The sequence below is a fragment of the Lactuca saligna genome, chromosome 1 (genome assembly GCF_052625555.1).
Source record: "Lactuca saligna cultivar CGN05327 chromosome 1, ASM5262555v1, whole genome shotgun sequence".
Lineage (NCBI taxonomy): Eukaryota > Viridiplantae > Streptophyta > Magnoliopsida > Asterales > Asteraceae > Lactuca > Lactuca saligna.
The window spans coordinates 10,808,654-10,834,653 of record NC_136417.1 but is presented as its reverse complement, the minus strand read 5'-3'; the positions used below and the strand labels follow the sequence as shown (position 1 = coordinate 10,834,653).

General features: G+C 34.1%; 2 protein-coding genes and 1 pseudogene across 5 annotated transcripts; 1 reads left to right on the top strand and 2 right to left on the bottom strand.

Annotated features, from left to right (window-relative positions):
* Nucleotides 1-1,021: 1,021 nt before the first annotated feature.
* LOC145002539 (putative arabinosyltransferase ARAD1) lies at nucleotides 1,022-14,727 on the bottom strand (annotated as a pseudogene).
* Nucleotides 14,728-17,345: 2,618 nt separating this feature from the next.
* On the top strand, nucleotides 17,346-19,409 carry LOC145002985 (putative arabinosyltransferase ARAD1). Its single transcript, XM_078962171.1, has 3 exons — nucleotides 17,346-17,468; nucleotides 17,666-18,606; nucleotides 18,688-19,409. The coding sequence occupies exons 2-3, from the start codon at nucleotides 17,677-17,679 to the stop codon at nucleotides 19,207-19,209; spliced, it is 1,452 nt and encodes a 483-aa protein (XP_078818297.1). The 5' UTR covers nucleotides 17,346-17,468; nucleotides 17,666-17,676; the 3' UTR covers nucleotides 19,210-19,409.
* Nucleotides 19,410-21,191: 1,782 nt separating this feature from the next.
* Nucleotides 21,192-23,951, bottom strand: LOC145002796 (uncharacterized). Of its 4 annotated transcripts, XM_078962079.1 has the most exons (10): nucleotides 23,796-23,950; nucleotides 23,566-23,639; nucleotides 23,323-23,381; nucleotides 22,984-23,238; nucleotides 22,777-22,848; nucleotides 22,457-22,515; nucleotides 22,170-22,323; nucleotides 21,999-22,082; nucleotides 21,796-21,885; nucleotides 21,192-21,635 (listed from the first exon to the last, which is right to left on the bottom strand). In XM_078962079.1, exons 4-10 carry the CDS (start codon nucleotides 23,236-23,238, stop codon nucleotides 21,450-21,452), a joined length of 900 nt encoding a protein of 299 aa, XP_078818205.1. In that variant the 5' UTR covers nucleotides 23,323-23,381; nucleotides 23,566-23,639; nucleotides 23,796-23,950; the 3' UTR covers nucleotides 21,192-21,449. The 4 variants fall into 4 exon arrangements, with proteins under 4 accessions (XP_078818205.1, XP_078818168.1, XP_078818132.1 ...); XM_078962042.1 differs by lacking the exon at nucleotides 23,323-23,381; XM_078962006.1 differs by lacking the exons at nucleotides 23,323-23,381; nucleotides 23,566-23,639 and having other exon boundaries at nucleotides 23,796-23,951.
* Nucleotides 23,952-26,000: the final 2,049 nt, after the last annotated feature.

The window sequence follows — 26,000 nt, the reverse complement described above, 5'->3', positions numbered from 1 at the left end:
AATATTGATTTTGCAACGTTTCAATTGATTTTTCCCCTAAAATCATGTGCCGCGCATTCTTAGGAGTTATGAAATTGCCTTGAAGCTTCAAACAATCCTAATCATTTTGATATAAATTAGTTCTTAATCATTTTGATGTATGTAATTCGAGTTAATTAAACAAAATGTTAAATAGGAACGATTATATGGGAAATGTATTTGAATTTGAAATCTGAAATAAATGAAAATTATGTGAAAAACAAACATCCGAAAAATAAATAAATTAAAATTATGTGTTTAGTTCTTTGACTCGTGTACTAAACGGGTTAATTATAATAAAATACTATTAAATATAAAGTTTAAACTGTAAATTTATTTGAAATTAAAATTTTGAAATTTAAAATTAATAATCATTATGATACGTTTAATTTATGGAAACTATTTTAATGATATATTGAAAATGAAAAATAAAATGAATGACAAGTGGAAAATAAATGTATATCAAAATTATGATGAAATTACATACGACCAGTTAAATGAGAGAAAGACGTGATAAAATCATTCTTATTTAATAGGTTAGATTATTCAAGTTCCATATATTATCAAATGGTCCCTTAAGTCATGAAATTTTAATTTAAGCAGGTTTGTGATCTAATGACTTTTAGAAAATTACGATGGTACTTAGAACACTTAACAAACCATAGCATCTGAGATATTTCAGTTTATGAGACTTTTGGCTAGTATTATATTCTAAGATTATGTTGAAGTATTAACGTGATGGTTTTATATTGTTGTATATGATGTGTTTAAGTGTTTTAGTTGAGAAACTATAATGTTAACAATTACAATGTGTATAGATACTAATTGAGACAACATGAGTGTAACATCTTGGATTATTAAAAGTATATAACGATGAAAATATTGACACAATCTATGGCCTGGGCTTTGAGGAGCCGATGTGAATTCTCCATAAAGCAAAAATCTTTGAAAGCAGGAAAACTCACATTCTATATGCATTTAAGAACTTCTGTGGCATTTGATATCAATTTTGTCTAGTAACTTTACTATGTCTAGAAGACACCTTTCGATGGACTGCTTGCCAAATCATATCAACAACATCACCAGGATGCGATGGATACTGTTAATCAAAATGTGGTGTAATTCGCTTCAATCTTTCCCACATTTAGATCCATTTTTCTCTTTGAACTCTTTTAAGAAGTTTCACAAGGTACCCTTTACTGGTAGCATCAGATGCACGAACAACTATGGTGAATTTGGTGTAATCAATAACATCTTCAAATGGCAACTCGATGTCATCGCTGATTATAACTAGTACACACCAACTAACAATGACGTTGAATAATCGGTTAGATAACGGGGTGTCTCCGACGATACTGAGGCAGAATTTTGAAAAAGTCATCCCCATGGACACCATGTGAAGTGCACGTCTTTTTCATTTTTCATAAGGTTGTATAGTATTTGACGAATCCTTCCACCTTGTATGTGTAAAACTAAAAACGTATTAATACAAAACAGCAAACACAAGAAGATGAAAATAATAAGACCTAGTGGTTATATGGAAGATCATTCACGTCTTTTGAGCATAATAGGGATCGAGTGCTAATCTAAGTCCCACATCGTTCCATCTTTTTTGGGTAGGACAGAACGTTGTATTTTTTGTTAGGGAAAACTGCAATAAAATCCATATGTATTGACCGTATAATCAATTTGGTCCCTATAGTGTTTTTTTCTAATTAAGTCCTAATTACTAGTAAATGTAATCAAAACGGGATAATTATTGGGTTAGCCGGTACCCCATCGGTACTATGCATATGTGGCACCTTACATGTAAATTAGGGTTTTACCCTTCCATTTCCACTTCGTTCGTCGTCTGGGTGTATCGATTGAGAGAAAAAGTTAGGATTTTACAGAGAGAAACACAAATGAAGTAGGGTTTTACTGAGAGAAAAGAAGTTAAACCCCGACCATTTTTATTAATGGATGTCGAATCAGAGGAAGTTCACCATGAATCATCTGAAGAATACGACTCGGAAGAATACGACGATGATGAGGAGGTGCTTGATACTGAACACATAGATGTTGAAATGGAAGAAGATGATTTCAAGACACAGGGTAAAAGAGATTCAAGGATGCTTTCTTTAACTTCAGTTCTGATTATGAAGATAATGAAGTCGATGAAGACAATGACACTTCTGATGAAGATGAAGAATGGTTTGGGTTAGAAGAAGAAATCGATGACACAGCAAGGGCTAACGATCTTCATTTTGGAGATGTGGGTGGTGTAGGCTTCCCCATCCATGATCCATCGGTTAAGTGGAATAAGATGAAGCCCCTTCTTGGTGAAAGGTATGAATCACAACAGCAGTTGCAATAATGTCTCACTAATTATGCTATTAAGGCAGGGTATAAAATTACATTTGCAAAGTGTGACACTATGAGATTAGTTGCCAAATGTGCTTCTAAAATAAAGTCTCAACCCTGTTCATTCAGAGTTTATGCTTCTTGGATGACTAAAAAAAGGTCTTTTCAGGTTAAAACCTTAGTTGATGAGCACAAATGTGTTAGAAATTTCAATATTTCAAATTTACTAAGTCCTAGATGGCTAGCAAGACACTTTTTGAAGGAGATGATAATGAAACCTAAATTGAAGTGTAAGGAGATGAAATCAATAATTAGAACCAAATTTCATTGTAGGGTGTCTTAGTTTAAGGCTTACAGAACAAGGTGTAGGGCAATGAGCAGTATAGATGCTAAACCCACATACCATTATGCTAGGGTGTGGGATTATTCTTATGAGTTAATAAGGTCAAATCCTGGTTACACTGTCCAAGTGGGTGTCACTGTCAATCCAGATCAAACAACATACTTTTACAGGATGTATGTGTGTTTTAAAGCAATCAAGGAAGGTTGGAAAATAGGGTATAGTAGGGTAATTGGTCTAGATGGATCTTTCTTAAAAGGGACATGTAAAGGAGAACTGCTTATAGCAATAGGGAGGGATGCAAACAACCAAGTATATCTAATTGCTTGGGTAGTTGTTAACACTGAAAATAAAGCTAATTGGAAATGGTTTCTAGAACTACTCACAGAGGATCTTAACCTGAAAGATGGAAGAGGGTTTACTGTAATTTTTTATCAACATAAGGTTTGTAATTTCCTAGCATATTTATGATTGTTCCTTATCATCATATTATATGTTTATGTATTTATTTTTATTACATTACAGGGATTGCTTGAAGCAACAAAGGAAGTACTACCAAATGTGGAGCATAGACAGTATGCAAGACACATACATGCCAACTTTTGGAAAACCTATAGTGGAGTCGAGTTCAAGAATATGTTATGGGCAGCTTCCTTTTCAACTGTAAAGAGTGAATTTTTGAGGAAAATGGATAATATCAAAGAGGTCAATCCCAGTGTTTATGAACATTTGCTTGCAAGAGATCCTCACACATGGTGCAGGGCATATTTTAGGACTAAGGTAGCATGTGAAGCAGTTGAAAATGGAATTGCATAGTGCTTCAGTGTCATCATATTGGATGCTAGAAAGAAACTCATTCTAGCGTTGTTAGAAGAAATTAGGTTGTACATGATGGATAGGTTCTACCAAATGTTATAAAAGGCAGAAAAGTGGGAATCAATGGTTTTTCTAGCTGCAATCGAGAAAATGAACAAGTTTGGAACGTATTTGAGGTTTGTCTTAGCATATTTATGATTGTTCCTTATCATCATTCTTCTAATTTTATTGTTCTGGTTTCATTTACTAATGTCATTGTAAGAATTGGAATGTGAATCCAAGTGGACCATCTATTTTTGAAGCTAGGAATGGATTTGAAGGGTACGTGATTGACTTGCAAAGGAAAGTGTCCATTTGTAGGCTTTACGATATCTCAAGAATTCCATGTGTACATGCACATTCTGCAATACTATTGTAACGCCTTGTTTGGAATTTTCAAACTTAGATACCTTGAAGAATTGAGTTTTGGCTCATTTGGAGGTGGATGATGTATTTTGAATGATCCGGGTATTCGGTTTGTGTTTTGGATCCCAAGGGTATTGGTAAAGGCATTGGTTCGGGCCTTTTATGAATTTTGGATTTAATTTCGGTTGATTTGTAGACAAAATAAAGTTTATAGAAGTGTAGGGTTTCTCCTTACCTTTCTGTGGATATAAAGAACATCGAAAATAGATAATGGATGTAAAAGTTATGATCATTTGAAGTTAGAAGGGTTTGGACCAAACCGGGTACGCATTGCGTACAAGGGAGGTACACATGGTGTACACGGGAAATTGGACGTGGGTGCATTTGAGAACTCCCTGCGTTCCTCAAGGGAACGCGATGTGTTCGTCAAGCCAGATTAAAACCCTAATTTAGGGTCTTTGACCCTATTTAAACACCTTAACTCACCTCCAACCTTCATTTCCTTCAGCCTCCATCCTCTCTAACCCTAAGAATGAAACCCTATACTCCATTTGAGTATTTCTTGAGTTTCATGGTAATTTTGTGTGTTTTTGGTGCTTGAGGATGAAGAAGGAACTTCTTGAAAAGTCATTGCTTGACTTGGAGCTTTTAGATCTAAGCTTTCTACACCTAGATCTATCTTCTAGACGTATAAAGTCTCAACCTTGATGACTCTTTCATGTAGATCTAGCTAAGTGGTATTTTGTTATGGTTTTGGTCTCTTTGAGGTGGTTCTTGTGAGTAGAAGTTACTCCAAAACCTTTGAGCTTCATATTTGGTCCTTATTGAGGTTATAGAGTCATAAAGTTTGGATCTTGATGGGTATAAACCTTCCATGCATGATTTGGTAGTCATTTGATGAAGTTTGGGACTTAGGGTTTTGATTTGGGTCCCATTGAGTTATACTAAGTCATAAAGTTGGAAACTTTATGACTTAAGTAGTCCCTTGAAATCAGATCTAGAAGTTTGGATTGAGGTCTTAAGGTATTAAGTTTTAAAACATTTTCAGAGTGCCTTTGACCTTTGAAGTTCATCTTTGGTGATTGGGCTTCATTAAGCCATGCAAAGGCTTAAAGTCTTCGACTTTATGGATTAAGTCGCTTATATTGAGCTGTTTTGAGGTGTTAGACGTTTGATTTAAAGTATTAAGTCATTACAACGACTTTTGGGTGGCCATCAGGAACGTCGTGCATACCACTGTGGAACGCCGCACGTTTCGGCTATGATACCCATTTTTGGATCGATGACGTACGACGTGCGTATGTTTGATCATATGAGATTTGTATTTTTGGATCATTGGACTTTGGGGGTTTGATTTTGGGTTTTGGTTAAGTTTTAGGCTTAATTGCTTGGGCTGAGTACTTTCATTAAAATTATATTTATTTATTGGGCTAGCCTTGTTTGGCCTTAGTGGGCCTAATGGGCTTGGGATATTAGTGGGTCTGATTAGTTGGACCGTTTATGGATTAATGGATTTGGTTTGAAACTCAATTGTTAACTGGGTGTTGTTTGTTTGATACAGTCTGTTATGATGAGGACCAAGAGCAAGCCAGACTTATGTTGTGGGCTCAGGCGTAATACAGTCTGTTAAGATGTGGACCCATTACATGTTGTTATTATATTTGTGCTATTTGTTATGTATCAGTATTTTGGGGGAACTAACTAAGCTTTGGGTTTACAGTTTTGGATTATGTTTCAGGTACCTCAAAGGATTGCGAGAAGGCAAAGGCGTGATCGTGCACATCCTCATGTTTTTGTTTTATGATCTTGGGATTTATCTGATATTGAAACATATGTTGAAAACAATTTGTAAACAATGATGGTTTTGGGTTTAATTAAACAGTTAAAATTTTAAAAAAATTTATGAATGTTACAACTATACTGTGACATCCCCAAAATCATGGCCAGAAAACACCGGTTTAATTTATGCTTTTAAAATAATTTCAAAGTAATCCTTTGATTAAAACAGTTATGGAATTTGTTCCCAAAACAAAATATGATAAAAATAAGATTTGCCAAAGCATTTCTTAAAGAAATGTATTTTTTAATTATATTACAATACTTGAGATGTCATGTTCCGATAAACAGACCAAAAACATAAACATTTCAATACAGATCTAACAACAGTTATTTACAACAACAGGTCTATAATCTAAAATATCCTGACAAATCATCCAACTTATACTCTGGCGCCACTACCTGTAATACAAAGAAACTGAGTGGGTCAGGCTTGAGAGCCTGGTGAGCATATAGAGTTTTCAACCCACAATAAGTAATTAAATTTATTTTCATCAACCAACATGACCCAATTATCCATTCCCATTATTCTCACTTTATGTCCCTAAAACAACTAACACAAGGGACCTAGTCTTAGAATATTTCATCGGGGCGACAACACATGCATTTGGGGGTTTCCCAGCAATATATGTCAAATAAGGCAACCATGAGGGGGATGGAGTACAGCGAATGAACACCCAAGTTCATTAACACCTACAGGTGGTGAGTTTGCTAGCATTCCACAGGACTATCTAAAAAAGTCAGTGGTCATCATCTAAACTCCGCTAGATGATTGAATCAAAAACAACATCGATGCCTCTCATTTGTTTATCACACATCAACTATCTACCCATGTTCTACCCAACATATTAGTAGATAAAAATATATATATTTTTATACATAGTTTAAAACCTGTATAGCATTCTCGTTCAATACATAATCCAAACAACAGATGAGATACATACACATAACACGTATTTCATAGAGAATAAATCATATCTATGAGATAGAAGAAAGTGAATATACATTCACACATATAACAACAAAATATATACATAACACGTATTTCGTATAAAATACTTCATAATTATGCGTTAGAAGAAAGTGACTACACACTCACTTGATCAGAAGATGATCGGACAGCACTACGACTTGTAGAAGTAGTATTCTTCGGTAGATCTGGAAGATCTTCACAAAAACCGGGCTTCTCGCGGGCTGAGATGTGGCTCGGGAATTGCACTTCTCAGGATCTTCGGAGCTTCGGGACTTGCTTCGAGGCTCGGGAATGATACCGGGGCTTCGCGGTATAAGTTGCACGCAAAACGAGGTAAAAACGCGAGAGAATGAAAGAAAATAGCAACTGAAACTCGGCAACCTCGACTTCCTTTTATAGGGGGCTAGATCCTCGATTTACGCTGGGCGTAAATCCAGGTACGCTGGGCGTAACTCGGATAAGCCCAGTGACTCCATCCCTTTGGATAATATCCGAATTTATATTTAAATTTACTATTTTAATTGTTTAATAAACTTCAAAAATTCATATTTTCCTCACACGAACTCCGTTTTTGATGTTTTTTATACCCACACGTAGGTGAGACTACGCTCTACAACTTTCATTTAGACTCCATCGGCTAATTTTTATTTTATTTTTATTCTTTATTTGTAGTAGGTCAGGATAGGAAAACTTCGTTATAAATTCATAACTTCTTCATCCGATGTCCGTTTTCGTACCGTTGCACTAATATTAACGAGATCTTCGATTCTCGTTTAGATTGCTTCGGCTAAAAACCGTTCGATCTCAAATCGAGTATTCACGCTGCAAACTGCTAAGTTGAAACTTTGGAAATCATAACTTCCTCATACGAAGTCAGATTTGGGCGTTCTTTTTATGCATGCTCTTGGTTTAACGAACTCTACGACTTTCGTTTAGATCACTAAGGCTAAATATCGCTCTAACATAAAATTCACTTTTTACGTCATTCAGCATCGTCGGTTTTGTCGCGAAACTTCGACGGGTCATAACTTCTTCGTTATAACTCGGATTTCGGCATTCTTTATATCTCCGGAATCCTTGTTTCAATCACTACATCTTCATGCAAATATATCGGGCTTATCTAGGCCTGTCAAATCGGGCCATCGTGTCGTGTTTTTGTCTGACACGACACGACACGACAATGTTTTTTGTAACACGAACACGACACGACACGATGTCGTATTTTTTTTCACTAACACGAAAACGAAACAATTAAAAAACAACAACATGACACGACACGACAAAGATAATATTAAATAATTCACACTTTAATTTTGATGCTTATTTTATTCTTAATTCATTAAATTACAATAATTAAGAAAATAAACACATAATTCACATAATACTCAAATATTTCATCATTAATACTTCAAAAAGAATTACAACGGTTAACCTAGACTATTACATCAACAATAATGTCTAGCCCTAAAACACGGGCGTTACATATACACTGGACAAGATCATGTTCAATTCGTAAGTGAGTGGTTTAATGTGGATAGATTTAAGGCCATATATGCAAACAATATACTACCTTGAATGGTAGAAATCTATGGTCTAGAACTACATATACAAAGCCTATACCCCCTTTATCTACAAGAATGCCAGGGAGACCAACTCTAAAAAGAAAGAGGCATGTGACTGAATCTCAAGAAAAATACTCCCAAAATAAGATGAAGGTTAATGGAATATGAAGGACAGTCCAATGCAAAAATTGTCTTCAAAGGGGTTACAACAAGGTATCATGTAAGAATCCCAAGGTCACACTAGAACCCAAACCCAAGAAAAAAATAGGTAGACCAAGATTGGATCCTAATATCATTCATTGGACTAGAGGTGGTGTTAGAGGTAGTAGAGGTGGTGCAATGGGTAGTAAAGGTGGTACAAGGGGTAAGAGAGGTGGTGCAGTGGGTAACAAAGGTGGTGCGGTGGGTAACAAAGGTGGTAAAGGTAGTAAGAGAGGTGGTACGAATAGTGGTAAGACATCTGGTGGAGTTCAGGATGGTGGAATGGCTCAAGTTGAAAGTGGTGGAGTGGTTGAGGTTGAAAATGAGGATGACATTATTCCTAAAAAATATTTAGTCCATTGATGGAAGGCAATTCAAGATTTGAAAGTATCAAAGTATTCAATAGAATAAATTCAAAATACCCTTAGTTTGATAGATTCGCAAATGAAACAACTCAATGATTACAATGACAATATTGAACAAGTTATTCCTATGTATATGTTAAATCCTCTATGTTTTCATATTTAATAGGTTAATCTTACCTTAAAGTTAACATTCATTTATGTTATTAAATGCTTGATGTTTAACAGGAAGAGGAGGATCCACCTCAGACTGAGACACAAGATGGGGCTGAAGAAATTATCCATGAGACACAACCAAAAAGTGAAAAAGAAGAAGAAGAAGGCATTAATGACACCCAAGAATTACCGGTACACCTTAGGATTATGAAAAGAAGAAGGCCCTCTGAGAGGATTGTCAAAACCAAGTTGAATAAGATGGGATGTGTTGGGACTTCTACAAATTCAACATTGGAGTTAGATTAGGGTGTTAGGGTGTTCAGGGTAGTAAGGGTATTAAGGGTAATAGTTGGGCAATGGTGATTAGATGGCCATTTTTGTACATCTTTTGTGGATGCATTTAAATTACTAATAGCCATATTTTGTACATCTTTTGTAAACACATTGAAACATTATGAATACCCTTAACATGGTTGGTGATGACATATTGAAGTTTGTTGTTTAATTATTATAGTTGACAAGTGTGCATATTTCATGGTTATACTTTGCAAGTGTACACCATGTATGCAAATCATAATAACATATTCCCATTTCATTAACCAAAACATTACATGATCCATAAGAACATATATCTATTACATCATGATAACAAACCAAAAGATTACATCATCCCTACCATACCATAATACCCTACAACTTACACTAAACTAACCATACATCATCCCTACAATGAAACAAACGAAACAAACCATCATCCACTTCCAAAATCCAAGTTCATTAGCAGGCACATGTGTATTCTCAAGCATTTCAATTTGATTATTAGGTTCAAGGGCATTCACAGGGGAAATAGGGCCATCAACAGGTATTTCAACTTCATTAACAGAGTTATTGAAAGGAACTACACCCCCATTAGCAACAACTCCTAATTCATACATTATTTCGTTATACCACTTATTCAATAGCCGTGGGTCAATCCAACGAAAATGCCCACAGTCCTTCTCTTCATCCTACATAACATAGAAAGATACATGTTTTTAACATAGAAGAATTTTAGTGGAATAGAAAGAATCTAAGTGAGATTAAAGATTCTATACCATGTAATTTAGGTAACCAAAAAACCTCCGACCTGGATTCTTTAGAGTCCATGATATCCACATTCCAACCCTATCTCCCTAATAGCACATTCTAATGTTGTTGCTTAAAGAATTCGACATTGATTTCCTATTTCCAGTTTGCCCTAATCGCCCGCTCCTTTGACTGTCGAATGAAGAAGAAGAGCCTGATTTATAGATTTATCCCTCTTAAATGGCACGTAGGATGTCATTTAACATGATAACTTCCACGTAAGGTGCCACATCAGCTAGGTACCGGCTAACCCGATAATTATCCTATTTTGATTACGTATACCGGTAATTAGGACTTAATTGAAAAAAAAAACTATAGGTACTAAATCGATTATACGGGCAATACATAGGGACTTTATTGTAGTTTTTCCTTTTTGTTACACAGTCCAACACACACTAAACATCGTACAACATATTATGTCATGTCGTGCATAACACACGTTGTTTAAAAGAAAATGACAATGACATACAAAAAGCTCACATTTTTCCTATGAATTCCTCCTTGGAAAAACACCAGTACATGTCGTTCTTCAAAAGATGGCAAACCACTACCATTAATCTGTTTAACCACATGTTTTTAAGGTGCAAAAATATATTTATGAATCTTCACAATCTGAGCGAGATACCTTCCAAAATCAGCAAGAAACAACATAGCATAATGCAATTGTGTTCTTGCAAAGAGCAAGCTATTCGGATGATGAGTCATGATCAAATGATCTTTCCCTCCCAATCCACTCCATTCCCTCTTACCCTTCAAAAATTCCACCAATCTCTTTTACAGTATATAGTCCATGTTGTTTCTTTTAGCCCTACGAATCTTGGGCTGACGATTCTAACTCCAAGACCTAAAAAATGGCACGAAAATGACATCTACTTCGGTCGATTTTTTTACAGGAATTGCAGTACAAGGTCTAGACACATTTGGGGGAAACCGAAGAGAGAAGATCAAGTGTGAGCCAATACTCCATGCTACGTTGTATATTTACCGCACTTGGGTATGAAGGGATTTAACTCTACTTACTTACGTTAGGCCGAATTGGATTTGATCTCTTCTCCAACCTATTAATCCGAATTGAAACTCTGGAGGTAAATCGTACATAAAGACTTTAATTAGAGCTTGAGTTTGATCACAAATGGCCGGTTTGATGGGGTTGGGTTTAGGAAGTGATTCGTTACAAGATGAAGTAGGGATAAGAATGGGTCCAAACCCGGACCGGTGGACATAGACTCAGAAAACCCGGGAACCGGTTAACAAGATTTTGTAGGACCAAAAACTGGACCAGTATATAGGAACCGATTCTGGTTCGGTTCCGAGTAAGCTACCGGGTAAAGTGGGTCTACAATCGGAAAACCCAGAAATATCAAAATGGGTCGGATGGAACCGGGTAAAGTGGTCTAAAACCGGAAAACCGGAATTTTTTGGTAATTACTTAGTGGTTGAACTTTGAAAATTTTCAACTTTGATATTCCAACTTCGGGGGACTGTAAGTCATTGAATATTAAACCAAAAATGACAGAATTATAGTCTAAAATCATGTAAAAACTCTAAACTACATGTTGCAAAAAATCTCATGATAATTCGACTTCAAATGAATTAGATATGTATGTTTTAGAATTTCACAGAATACAAAAATAAAGCTGAAAAAAATCGCAACTTTGATATCCCAACTTTGGGAGACTATAAATCATGGAATATGAAACCAAAAATTACAAAATTACAGTCTAAAATCATGTAGAAACTTTGTACTACACTTTGAAAAAAACCGCATGCTATTCTAATTTCAAACGAATTAGATATGTGTGTTTTAAAACTATCACAGAATACAAAGAAAGCTAAAAAACATAAAATTTCCAACTTTGATATCCCGACTTTGAGAGATTATAAGTCAATGAATATAAACCCAAAAATGACAAAATTATAGTCTAAAATCATGTATAAACTGTAAACTACACTCTGGAAAAAACCTCATGTCAATCCGAGTTGAAATGAATGAGGTATGCATGTTTTAAAACTATCACAAAATACAAAAAAGCTGAAAAATATAAAACTTTCAGGTTTGATATCCCGACTTTGAGAGACTGTAAGTCAATGAATATAAACTCAAAAATGACAAAATTATAGTGTAAAATCATGTACAAAATATAAACTACAATCTGGAAAAAACCTCATGCCAATCCGACTTCAAACGAATGAGTTATGCATGTTTTAAACTTTTCATAGAAACCGGTTCCGGCCCTTAAAACCGGTTCCGGTTCCTAACATGGTTCCGGTTCTTAAACCCGGTTTACCCGGACCCGAAGAACCCGAAACCCTGATTACCCGGAACCCGGATAGATCCATTTTTTAAACCCGGGACCCGGACCGGTTTTACATATTCCGGTTCTAATGGTTCCGATTCCGGTCCGGTTTTCCGGTTCTAAATCTCATCCCTAAGATGAAGCCACAAAAAACATATCGTACGTTTGATGTTGGATTTGTACCCAAAAAATATATCGTACATTTGATGTTGGCTTTAATCTACAATGTCTAACATTATTGTTTATCAGTTAATCTTATTTACAGTTTAGGACATTTATTGAGATTTCATTAATTTGTTATGATGATTAAATGAGATATAATATATTTGTAATTTTTTATATAAATTAATAACAAAGAGTTAAAAAAAAAGGTCAAAAAATATATTAAAAAACACTAAAAACTAAAACAATAGCTGAAAAAAAATAAAAAAGTTAAAAAAAAAAAAATACTATTTTGATAAATATTTTGGCTATTATACTGTTTTGATAAATATATATATGAAACTACACTTTTTGGTGGGTGTTTGTGATAGTTTTTTAAAAACAAAAAGCTTAATAGTTTTTTAGCTTTTTAAAAAGCTAATAAGCTAAAAAAGAGTTTGTCTATTTAAAAAACGTTTTTTAAAATAGCTTTTCGAATAGGAAAAAGTAAAGCTTTCAAAAAGCTGAAAAATTCTAATTTTTTTAGCTTTTTAACTATTTTACTCTTGAAAAAGCAGCTTTCCATATCCAAACACTTTTTATAACCAGTTTTTTTAAAAAAACCATAAACTAATAAACATTTTTCTTAAAAATCACTTTTCACATAAAAAAAAATTTAACCCAAACATACCATTAATAAAACAAATAGGCATTTGAAACTACGCCTATACTGTTTTCAAACACACCCATTTGATCAAATACTCCACAAATGGGGAAATTTGGGTGCAATTGGTACACCTGTTTCAACGGCTTTTACACTAATTAACTCATATATTGATGTGGCATTAAAGAAGTGTCACCAAACTGGAGTAGTTGTAATGAATAAAGGATTATAAGCAACATTGAGATGGCAAATAGGCAGGCAAGAAATCGAAAAATAAACGCACTTTTTTTAGGGATTGATGACATTACCATAGAGGGTCGAATATAGAGAACAAATACTTGTTATTGAAAAGAACAACTTAAACTTCCACTTCCTAATTTCTTAAGATTGGAAGCAGAAATATGTTAGGATCTCAAGAATCGGGAAAAAAAAAGTAAAAAATAAAATGACGGTATGGGGAAGATAACAAATGTTTCATAAATTACTACAAGTGAATTTAAAAAAAAAAAAAAAAAAAAAAAAAAAAAAAAAAAACTAGATTGATTAAAAGTTAATATAATCATGAAGTTTTTAGTGTAATTTTAGTTTTAAAAAAAGTAATATCGGTTAAATCACGCGTATGAATATTATTTCTCTAGATAATGAGTAACAATTTTTAGTTTTCAAAAATAGAGTTGAAATTTTAATGGTAGATTTTAATCTTTTTCTTTTTTATTTTATATATTTTTAATTTATTTTTATCTATTAATTATCATTTCAATGTATTATTTGATATTTGTAATATGATGTTATATATTAAATTATATTAATTAATTATAAATATAAAGTTTAATATTTTTTGTATAAAAATTTGAATACATACGAAAAATTTGAAACACGATAACATATTTATAAAGTATTATATTGAACAAGACATTTTCATGTACAATGCTTTTTCATATATATATATATATATATATATATATATATATATATATATATATATATATATATATATATATATATATATATATATATATAGAGAGAGAGAGAGAGAGAGGAGCGTTCAATCGATAATATATCTTATTTGTGAGACATTATAGAACAAAAATCATACTTTAATTTGCAATGTGACACTTTTGTAATTAAATCAAAAACTATAAAATAATATTCATATAAATCAAAAAAAGTTAAAAACAATTAAAAAAAACTCACTAACCTACATCACTCACCACCCAACCAACAGCACCCGCAACCATTACCTACCACCCATCACCACCACCTACAACCCACAAACCATCACCATAACTAACAACCCACAACCACCATCCATCACCACCACACCCACCACTCACCACCACCATCCACTGATCCACCCATCACCACCCACCACTACTATCAACCACCTATCACCACAACCTACAACCCACTACCACCACCCATCACTCGTCACCACCACCCACCTCCACCACCCGCCGCCGCCACCATGTAACCACCGCCACCACCCATCAGCACCACCACCGTCTGTCACAACCACCGGCCACCGACTACCACCTATGTATCACCGCCACCCACCCACCCACTCATCACCCCCAACAATCACCACCACCCTCACTATCACCACCACTGCCCACCACCACCTCTACCACGACCCGCTACCACCACTCCACCACCACCACCTGCCTTCACCACCTACCACCACTACCAAACATCACCACCACCCGCTTCCACCACCCATCACCATCACCCGCTAGTACCACCCATAACCACTACTACACACCACTACCACCAACTACCTCCTGCTACCACCACATCCCCACTACCACCCACCATCACCACCACCAACTACCACTACCACCAATTAGAAACCTTAACTAGAACTCTTACGAAACACTATGAATTTGAAGGAGTCTGCAACCAAAAACTCACTAAAATGCGCTGAAAATGACAATTGGAACTAACCTCAAATTCGATCTTGATGAATTGTGCTTCAAATCTCCACCGACGTCATTTCATTGATGAAGAAGATATGTTTGGTGATTTGCATCTCTGGAGATAAACATTTACGGTTTTCCAATACTTTTTAAGAATTATCAAGCAATTGAAATCATCTCTGTAACATTAGGTTAGAATTCATTCGAATCTGTATTCATATCATCAAAAATGTCACGAATAACAAAACATAACGACGATTGATGCTTGATTATCAATTAAAGCTGAAGAGCTAGAAGTAACATGAAAGTTGAGGTCCAATTATTTTGAGGAATCAAGGTAGCAACCACTACTGCCTCCGAGCAAGTCATGAGTAATAAGAGTCGTTGATTCAAAATTATTTATAATCCCCTGGTGTTTCATTATCGTACACAGATAAGTTACGTTGGTGACTAGAACTTTTCCGATGAAGCTAAAAAAATAGGTCTGAGAGGTACGGTGGAGGGAGTTGAAAAGAGAGAGAGAGAGAGAGAGAGAGAGAGAGAGAGAGAGAGATTGGATTTAGGAACTAACCTCAAAGTCGAACTCAAAACCTTTTTGCTGGAGAGAAGAGACAGATTGATGGTGTTTATGCAATTAATAGGAGGATGCGGTTTTGGGCGTTCAGCATGATTAGAGTGAGGCGTCGCTTCTTTTGTGCGTGAATAAGCAAAAAAGAGGGAATAGATAGATTAAACTGCAAATCAACCCATATCTTAATTAAAACTTAAATGATTCGCTTTTTTTCATTTATATAGTTTAAATTTGTTCTCAAATGTTTCTAAATTTAAAATTGTTCTCATTTGAACATATATATATATATATATATATATATATATATATATATATATATATATATAGGGTAAAGTGAATATACCTAACAACCTTATATAAGCTTAGGTACCTAACTCCATATACTACATCGGTTTGTATCATATTTACGTTGTAATTGCCTAAGGTTCTTAAACTTCAACCCAATAACTTGATTACTTCCAAAATCTTTGGACTTTCACCAATATTTTTCTTTTATATCACGTATTTCTATCGAATACCACCTGATGGACTTCATATCCTACCGCTACAAATGAAAGGATATAGGAGAAATATAATAATGAATTTCCTAAAAAATTTGAAGTAAATCAAGTTTAGGGATGAAGTTTAAGAACCTTGGATGATCGCAATAAAAATTTAATGCAAAATGAGTTTGATGAGGTTAGATACCTAAGCTTATATAAGATTGTTAGGTATATTCACTTTACCCATATATATATATATATATATATATATATATATATATATATATATATATATATATATATATATATATATATTACTATCTTATAAAAGAAATCTAACTATTTCTAGAAATAGATTGATTATAATAATAATATTTTTTTAAAACGTCCAAATGATGAAGCTGATAGTACAAGTAATCATTAATAAAATAATATTAAATTTTAACCACATTTTAAATTCAAATAATTATCATCAAATCTCCTTATATTTCTCAACAATTTGATATGGTTTCCTCAAATCCCGGATTCATTCAAATTTTGAACCATTTTAGATATCCTTAAATTTAACATGTTGATTCAAATATCTCTCCAATCGCATATACCTCTTTGTTCCCTTCTCTACTATAAAATCCACCGTCTAGGAAGAAAAAATGACTTCATCTCCCAAATAACACCATAGTTTGATTATTTTGTCTTCGACATGTACTTTCATTTGTAACATAACATTTTTGTAGAGGAAACATATCACCGAAAGAATTTACATGCCCCGCCGCTTTGCGTGGGTACGCTGCTAGTATATATATATATATATATATATATATATATATATATATATATATATATATATATATATATATATATATATATATATATATATATAGACACACACACAGACACGTTTCAAAAAAAAAAAAAAAAAAAAACAAATTAATTACATCCATGACCATGCTTCCTATCGATTATCAAATTATCAAATGTATTTTTTCCTTAATAAAAAAACAGCGGGGATTGTCTTTGAATCTTCTTAAACACATTCTTGGATGGTAGCTCATCATTTTGGTGCTACACATAATATTCCAATTCTAATTCTGATCTTCTTTCCCGATTCTTGATTACAAAATACCATTCCTCTCTTTAATCCCTAGTTTCGGACACATCTTGTTCATGGTAAATCTTTTCGTGAAGTTGTTTGACTGAAAGATGAAAGCTGCTCTTATGGCCATGGCTCCTCTGTTTTTCAGGTTCTTGCCTCTGTTCAACACGGTAAATTTCTTCTTTTGATTCTTGAAAATTAAACTGTTCTTGTTAATGGGTATTTATTGTTTACCTTCATAAAAATATCGAGATTGACCCGTTCGAAGTGGGTTTTGACATTGAAAGCTTATTTTTGTTTTCTTCTAATTTAAAATCTTTAAATAGTTCTTCCATTTTTGATCTATTATCTTCTCCAAAATTCACAGCCTTTGTAGAAATGACACAAATCCCAGAAAAAGGTCTGTTCGTTTCCCGATCTTTTGCATGCCTGTTTGGTGTCTCAATGTTATTCTTAATCCTTTCTTCATCGATCCTATATCAATTTAGTGATACTTCTTTAGTACCCAGATCAATTTACAACATAATTATCGTCAAAACCACACGGGATTACATCAAACCTGATGAAACCAGAGTGCCATTCGAACCCAATTCTCCTATTTTTGCATCTTTATCAAGTAAAGAATCATGTTCCAAAATCACCCCCGTGAAACCTGCCATTTGTGATCAAACTCAAGCTCTACTCAAAGTCTTTATGTACGATTTACCTCCTGAATTTCACTTCGGATTACTAGGTTGGAAAGATCGAAACCAAATCTGGCCTAATGTAAGCAACCTGAATCAAATCCCTTCGTACCCAGGAGGATTAAACTTGCAACACAGTATAGAATATTGGCTCACTCTCGATCTTCTTTCTTCGGTTTCCCCAAATATATCTAGACCTTGCACTGCAGTTCTTATACAAAACTCCACCCAAGCAGACGTCATTTTCGTGCCATTTTTCTCATCTTTGAGCTACAATCGGCATTCCAAGATACACGGGACTGAGAAAACCACCATGGACAAGATTCTTCAACAAAAATTGGTGAAGTTTTTAAATGGTAGAGATGAATGGAGAAGATCAGGAGGGAAGAATCATATAATCATGGCTCACCATCCGAATAGCATGCTTTTTGCAAGAAGACATCTGGGTTCTTCTATGTTTGTGCTCGCAGATTTCGGAAGGTACAGTTCACAAATTGCAAATATCGATAAAGACATTATTGCACCTTACAAACACGTCGTCAAGCGTCTTGATGCTCGTGATTCTCCTTCTTTTAAAGAACGACCCGTGTTGGTGTATTTCCAAGGAGCGATTTACAGGAAAGATGTAAGCTTTTTCGCTTTTCTTCTTTTTCACTTTTTCACTTTTTCTTATTAGTGATTTCTTTTCATATGTTTATCTGAATAGGGTGGAGTGATTCGTCAAAAACTGTATCATCTACTTAAAGATGAAAAAGGCATTCACTTTACATTTGGAAGTGTGTCGTCTGGTGGGGTCCGCAAGGCGTCCAGAGGGATGTCTTCTTCTAAATTTTGCCTCAACATTGCAGGAGATACTCCTTCATCTAATCGATTGTTTGATGCGATTGCTAGTCATTGTGTTCCTGTGATAATTAGTGATGAGATCGAGCTTCCATTTGAAGATGTTCTTGATTACTCAAAATTTGCGATATTTGTTCGTGCATCGGATGCTGTTAAAAATGGGTATCATATGAAGCTTCTTAGAAGGATTCGAAGAGATAAATGGATTCAAATGTGGGAAAGATTGAAGGAAATAGGGAAACATTTTGAGTATGAATATCCGTCAAAGAGTGGTGATGCTGTTGACATGATATGGCAGATGGTTCATAGGAAGGTGTCTTGTGTACATGAGAAAGATGGTAGGAAAAACAGATATGACATGTCACAGATGTTCTTGGATGCTATATGAGTTTTTTTTTCCCTGTTGGGACTTTGGTCTTATCGAATTTGAGTCGTGATTTCACAGCCGATATGGAAAGTAAGTCACCGTTTTTTTGAGACTATAATTATAGTTTAGATTCTCACTTTATTTACTGCCAAGGGCAAGCTTACAAAGACCATTTTGGTAGTATATATTGTATGCTCCAAAATCTTTTGTTGGTTTTTGAATTTTGAAATTACATTATATGGAGTAATTAAAAAAAAACATTTAAGCATTGCGAACGAATCTAATCTTGGTTTGGTACAATCATAAGAAAGGGTAAACATCACCCTCTTGCGTCCCCCACCATTTAGTCTCATAACAAACATAAAGAGGTAAATCATTAAACATGAGCAAGCATGTAGAGAGATACGTTCATATAAAGCTGATAGAAACACAATACAAATAACAAGGATCACCACCACATGCTAATCAAGATCATAGTTTGAGATACAACAATACAAACATCCCATAAAATAGGGTAAAACCAGAGGGAGTGCGGTTTCACTTGTGGTTCCGCCACATCATCACCCAAAACACCGCCCATCACCGAGCGGTAGAAACCGCATTTTTCTCTCTCTTAACCTAAATAGTGTCATGCTCTCTCTCTTCTCCCTCTTTGGTAGCACCTATGTGGCAAAGGTGAGTGTAGTTCTTGTGGCACCACACCCTCCATTCTAAGAGAGGTAGACAATCGTAATTTTACCTAAAGAGCAGGGAGACTATTTTCAAAAATAACCTTTACTAGGAACAAGTGTAAATTGTAAAGCTAACTTGAGTGAGAAAAAAGAGGGAACTAAAAAAAGTTACCACCCAAAAAGAACATGAAAATAAACTAAATACCCGAATAAATAAATAAATAAGATGTATATACACTTGGAGACTAAGACCGAATATTTAGTTGGTTGCCACATTTGAATTAAAAGAAATGAAAGAATTCCTTCAAAACCCCCCACTCATTGTCGACTAAATATATACCTTTAGTCGTCCCTTTTCTTTTTCTTTTCTTTTATCTTTTGTGTATAACTGTTTTTAGATAAACCTCATTTTGTAATTATTTCGTTTTATTTTTATTAAAAAATAAACAAATTACACTAAAATACATAAAATAATTTTGTCTACAAATAGAGACCAATATTTATATATTTAAAAAAAAAATTATATTGTCTATATAATTTAAAAAATAGTGAAGAAAATGAGTTATAAATTGAAAAAAAAAAAAAAAAAAAAAAATCTAGTTTGTATAATATAATAAGTTAATTATAAATAATATAATTGTTTAGTTTGGATTGTGTTGCTACTTGGTGTAAAAAATTAGGCTTCATTTTGGGTTATGTTTGTGAAAGAAAGATTATTTTTTGAGTATGAATGAGAGTATATACTACCCCACCATCCTATTCTAACCTTCCAGCCCTCCTACCTCAAAAAGCACCAACCAACAAACTACCTTAGGTTATCTTCTCACTTCCTCCTCGAGAGCCTCTTCTTCATGTCATCAACCATTACAATCTCTACCTTCTTATTAAATATGCTTTACATGCTCTTAATTTCCTTCCCTCAAACGGATCAAAGCCACTTTCTACTGATTTATAGCAACTACATGTCCAATATTGTTTTGTGGCAGGTCTACTGAAAGCATCCTCATTTCTACAACTTCATTGTGATATGTATAACATAGCTATATAACAAACTAAAGCAAGATAAAGCAGAAGTTATTCACCCATCATAATCATAGAATCAAAAACAGAATTAAAGGGGATTGAATCTTTAATAAATTGTTCCGTATTATTAACCAACCAATCTTCTGTACTTGTGATCTTTTATGCATCCGACAAATTATGCCTAGTATATACCTGTATACATCAAGCACACACACACAGTATGTCATGATTTTCAAGAATAAATTACAAGTCACAACACAAATATGGTTAAAGAAATCAGCAACAAGAGAGCTCTTGGGCCAACACAAATTTGAAAAGCAGCCAGCCACAACGGCTACCATATATTTCCGCAGAATATGCACAAATAGACCATTAAATTTTAGTTTACAAACAGAATTCATTGCGGTGGTATAAAGGTTTTAGTGAGAGATATTTTGCAGGTAGGGGGAGAAGATACAACCCCTCTTAATGCGTAATAACAAAACAACAGAACAACAAAGCCGCAGGCAGATATCTGTGCATATTATATTTATGAGTCCCAACTCCAACCTCAGTATTCTTATACTATTATTGAAGTGGCCCATGGCTGGTGGTCCCACCCACCGCAGGAGGTGGCGGGGTCACCATAGGTGATGGTGCCACTGCGGGTCCCGGTCCCGGTGCAATGGTGACCTGCAACCCTCTATGTTGCCCTGCCTGCATCATGAATGCCACGTCAGCAGCTGCCGCCAGTCCCGTCAGTCTTTCCGTTTCCTGCTCATTAAAATCAAAGTAGGCTTGTTACCATTTTAAATACATCTACAAGCTTTCTAGTGTCATTGTTGAGAACGATGTAAAAAAGGGCATTTAAGTCTTTTTTTATAGATAAGAACTCACAATATTTTTTGAAGGGTTATAACTTATAAAATAATACCTGTGCTTGCCTACGACGCTGCAAGATACTGATGGCCCAGGCCATGATGTAGCAAGGAAGAAGAAAACCCGCTGCTCGAAGCATAAAAAGCTGTGGACACAAATCGTTGTCAATTTGCGTAAGAGTAACGGTGTATGCATGAGAGGGGTATTTACGTCTTTTCAAGAATGTTAAGAGCATAGTAAAGAAGAAAGTCCACTTACAGCAAAAAAGGCAGAAGCATCATCATCATCATCATCCCCGTCTCCGATTGTGAGAGCGTGCCTCAACAGCAGAAGAGCCATCAACTACAAAGAAAGTTCAAAGAATGTTAAGAGAAAGTCATGAAAGAGCATTTAATTAAAAAAGAAAAAGAAAAAGAAAGATGGGCCCACAATGAGAGCAGCTGAGCGACAAAATGAAGCTCCATTGGCACCGGTGTCCTCGTATTCATATTCGGCATCCAGAAGACTGCGTTCAGCAGCTGCCATTGCCAAAAGTCGTGGATCATTCAGGTCTATTGGAGTACCACCAATTGTCCAACTTGCACTGCAAATAAAATCATACCACATCAACAAAATTTTCAAATCTGACTTAATGGAATCACTGTTTGTCTTTCTTTATCACTTAATGCATAAAGAATGACATAACAGAGGAATATTTAACCGAGAGGTTTAAATGCCTGATATCAAGGACAGTGTCTTCTGACCGAGGAGGTGCGGTATAACCAGGTTCATAAGCCTGTGTAGTGTAATCATCCAATAAGTCAGCATTAACAAAGAGCTTACTTTTAAGTGTTTACTACTTGAAAACATCAACTAGCAAACATTTTCCTGAAAACAACTCTTAACATATGTAAGATTTTTAGATAAACCTAATTATTTGTAAACTTGCCATATTCCACAAGAGTAAAAGATATGTATTAGAGGTATATTGTGAACTGGGGCACAGAAGAAGAGAGTAGAGCTAGCAGCAAAAATTAGGAAGTGGGAGCAGAGATACCTGGTGACAGATTTCACAAATTGTGTCGCCTTTTTCATTGCACCATCGCTGAACACATTTCCTATGAGCAAACTGCAATAAATGAGTGCTTTAGTATTCATATGTTCTAGACTGCCAATAAACATACAGGAGATTATAGGTAAAACGTGCAAAAAGATGATCTTTGTCCATTAAAGAAGGGTAAAAAAATAAAAAATAATAACCCACCTTAAGGCTGCCACTACAGGCACAAGGAACTTCCAGGTTTTTTATGGTATCCTCCTCCTGGCAGATACGACATTCAATTGACTGAATAAGTGGCTCATCTTCACCAGCTGTATCATATTCTTCATCCCCCTTCATGTCAGTAACGGAAATAGATGCATGACTGCAGGAAGCATCAGGAGATAATCCTGGAGTGTCCTCAGATTTTGATTTATTTGTCTCCAGCTGATCAACACGCAAAACCAGGTGGTCTTCCATCTGCAAAAGCAATACCATACCCTGATTAGTAACATATATTCTCAATTTCCCTCCACACAAGAAGTTTTAGCGGGTGAAACCTACCAAATGTGAGAGAAAGCAATAGACAGGAAATGCAGTACGTGATAAGAGCTCATTCAAAACTATCAGATGGCAAAAAATATATATATATAGATGAGCTTAGGAAGTCTACAGTCACATTCAGGTTTTGTTGATCTAGGGTTATGAAGAAGGAACGATGAGGTTATTTCTGGGAAATTCCACATCAACGGTGACCCCATGACTAATGAAATTTGATAGACATTAAAAAGGCATGAAATTGTTAACCTTTCTGCTCTAATTCCTTCCAGATTCCCACAATCGCAAGGACCGGCTATATCGTCTAGAAGTAGTCAAAAAATCTAAAAAAGGGAAACTGCTCAAATGTGCGAAATGCATATAAGATCGGGACAATAGAGTAAGAAAACCCTAGAAATGAGCGTGAGAGGACATTGAAACGCATAAATTGCAACGGAAATCGATAAAGAATGAATGAAAGTGGAACAAATCTTGAATACCTCTGAACAAGTGTTGTGGATATGGTCGATTAGGCGGTGGTTTTTTTTGTAGATAATCTGGAATGCAGTACTTGAGATGAACGAGTCCTTGAGAGAAAAAGTCGTGAGCTCGAAATTGCAAAGAGGGTGGTTTGGTTGTATTTTGATTTTATGGACATATGGATAAAATACAAAAAGTAACCCGCGACTTTGTATCTACTTTGATAAAGTCTTTAACCGTTCTTGATTTCATTAAATTCTAAGACATGTGGATACCGGTTAATGGTTATACCTTTTTTTTTTTTTTTTTTTTTTTTTTTTTTTTTTTTTTTTTTAAATGATTCTTACAATGGTTTTTTTTCCGCAAGCATTTGTATTTTATAAGGTTATACAATACAATTAGGTGCAACCGGCGCGTTGCGCAAGAATACATTTAAGTAATTAAAACAATTATGAGAAAAAATAGAAATATATTGAAATTTACATTTTTAATCATGTTTTGGGTATTAACCAAATTATCAAATAACATAAAAATTTATCAACTTATATTTTGATACTATCTAATATAATCCATACTTTATAAATTTTACTTTTACTTTTAAAATATTCAATATATATTATAAGTCTGTATAACATCGGTATAATTACAAAACAAACAAAAAAAAAATATTTAAAATATTTAATTAAATATTTTCAACATCACGCTATATAACATATGATCAATATATTAACGATTAAACCACAATATACAACGACTGGATTACAATAATCCAAAAACGAAGAAAATATAAAAACGAATTAGTATAACAAACTTACAAATTAAAAACTATAATATAATAGCATATATCCAAAAGTGGTCGTAAGACCTCAACCTAACACAAAAACTTTTAAGTTTATTTTCTTTATGAAAATTGTATATTATTTGTATGCATGTATTCCTAAAAGATTGGCCTTTTTATAGTAAATTTTTCACTAGATGCTAATTAAATATAATATAAGTTATAAAACTTTTGATTGTTAAATCATAATTAAGAAAACTTTTAAGTTGCATTAGTTAGAAAATGGGGTTTCAAATGAATGTGGTTTAAGGAAGTTAAAAAAGGGGGTTTCAAATGCATGAGATTCAAAAAAAATGTTAGCTTTATAAGTATGTATGATATTTTTAAAGATAAATTGTTCCGTATAGACTACTTGTATATTATTTTGTGTGTCATATCATATCTTGATACCATTTTATATTTATTAGAAAATATCCATCACAATCATTTTAATTTCCACTTTAAATGTATGTAAAAATAAGTTAAATGAAGGACATGTTCCCACATGGCCTCTTAGGTCTTGGTCCTCAATCAGGCGTTCTTTTACATCGTCTCTACAATATTAAACAGGGTGTTAGGTTGGGGGGAAGGGGGTGGGGTTGGGGTTCCCCAGTGTAGAAGAATGTCACCTTAACTTCTTCATAACATTCTTGACCCATACCTAACAGTCTAAGATACATTTTGTTTTAGAAGTTACTATTCGTGTGAAGTAATCATAATGTAGAAGGAATATTTGAACTAGAATTTTAAAAGTTACTAAAATATGAAATAATAATATTTATTTAATGAATTATAATAAATCACATTTTAAGATATTATTTGGTTATACATTCGTTGCTCTGTCCTGATGTTTGACATAATGGTATAATGGTGAAAAATCCACAGGAGATATTGTACATTCAACCTAAACATTGCATCCTTTATGTTTGAGATGTAATTTACCTTAATTGTGTTAGTTTTCGGAGTTGGGACACTCTACATCTATGCATCTATGTGTTTTATGTTTGCTACAATATGACGAATGTAATTTATTTATATACCTTTAATAGCAATATACTTAATTTTTACACATAGTAGAAATATAATTATATTTCCTTACTAATAATAGCAATGACTTGAATTACTTATAATAACAACATATTCATATCCAATATAGCAAAGCTCTTATATTACACTAATAATAACATAATTTTTATGCATAGTAGAAATATACTTATGTTTTTTTATTGATAATAGCAATGGCTTGAATTACCTATAATAACAATATATTCATATCTATTATGACAAAATGCTTATATTACATTACCATTATTAGCAATACATTTTAAATATATTTTATATTGTTTTTATCCTTACAAATAAGTACATTGCAAGTATATGTAAGAAATTGCAAGAATGCTACCATTAA

Excerpts from the sequence above, each read along its gene's own strand:
- LOC145002985 (XM_078962171.1), top strand. The coding sequence starts at position 17,677 with ATGACACAAATCCCAGAAAAAGGTCTGTTCGTTTCCCGATCTTTTGCA. Across the intron at positions 18,607-18,687 it reads GAGCGATTTACAGGAAAGAT|GGTGGAGTGATTCGTCAAAA; the intron begins GTAAGCTTTTTC and ends TTATCTGAATAG.
- LOC145002796 (XM_078962006.1), bottom strand. The coding sequence starts at position 23,238 with ATGGAAGACCACCTGGTTTTGCGTGTTGATCAGCTGGAGACAAATAAA. Across the intron at positions 22,849-22,983 it reads CCTGTAGTGGCAGCCTTAAG|TTTGCTCATAGGAAATGTGT; the intron begins GTGGGTTATTAT and ends CATTTATTGCAG. Across the intron at positions 22,083-22,169 it reads GTCGCTCAGCTGCTCTCATT|TTGATGGCTCTTCTGCTGTT; the intron begins GTGGGCCCATCT and ends CTTTCTTTGTAG.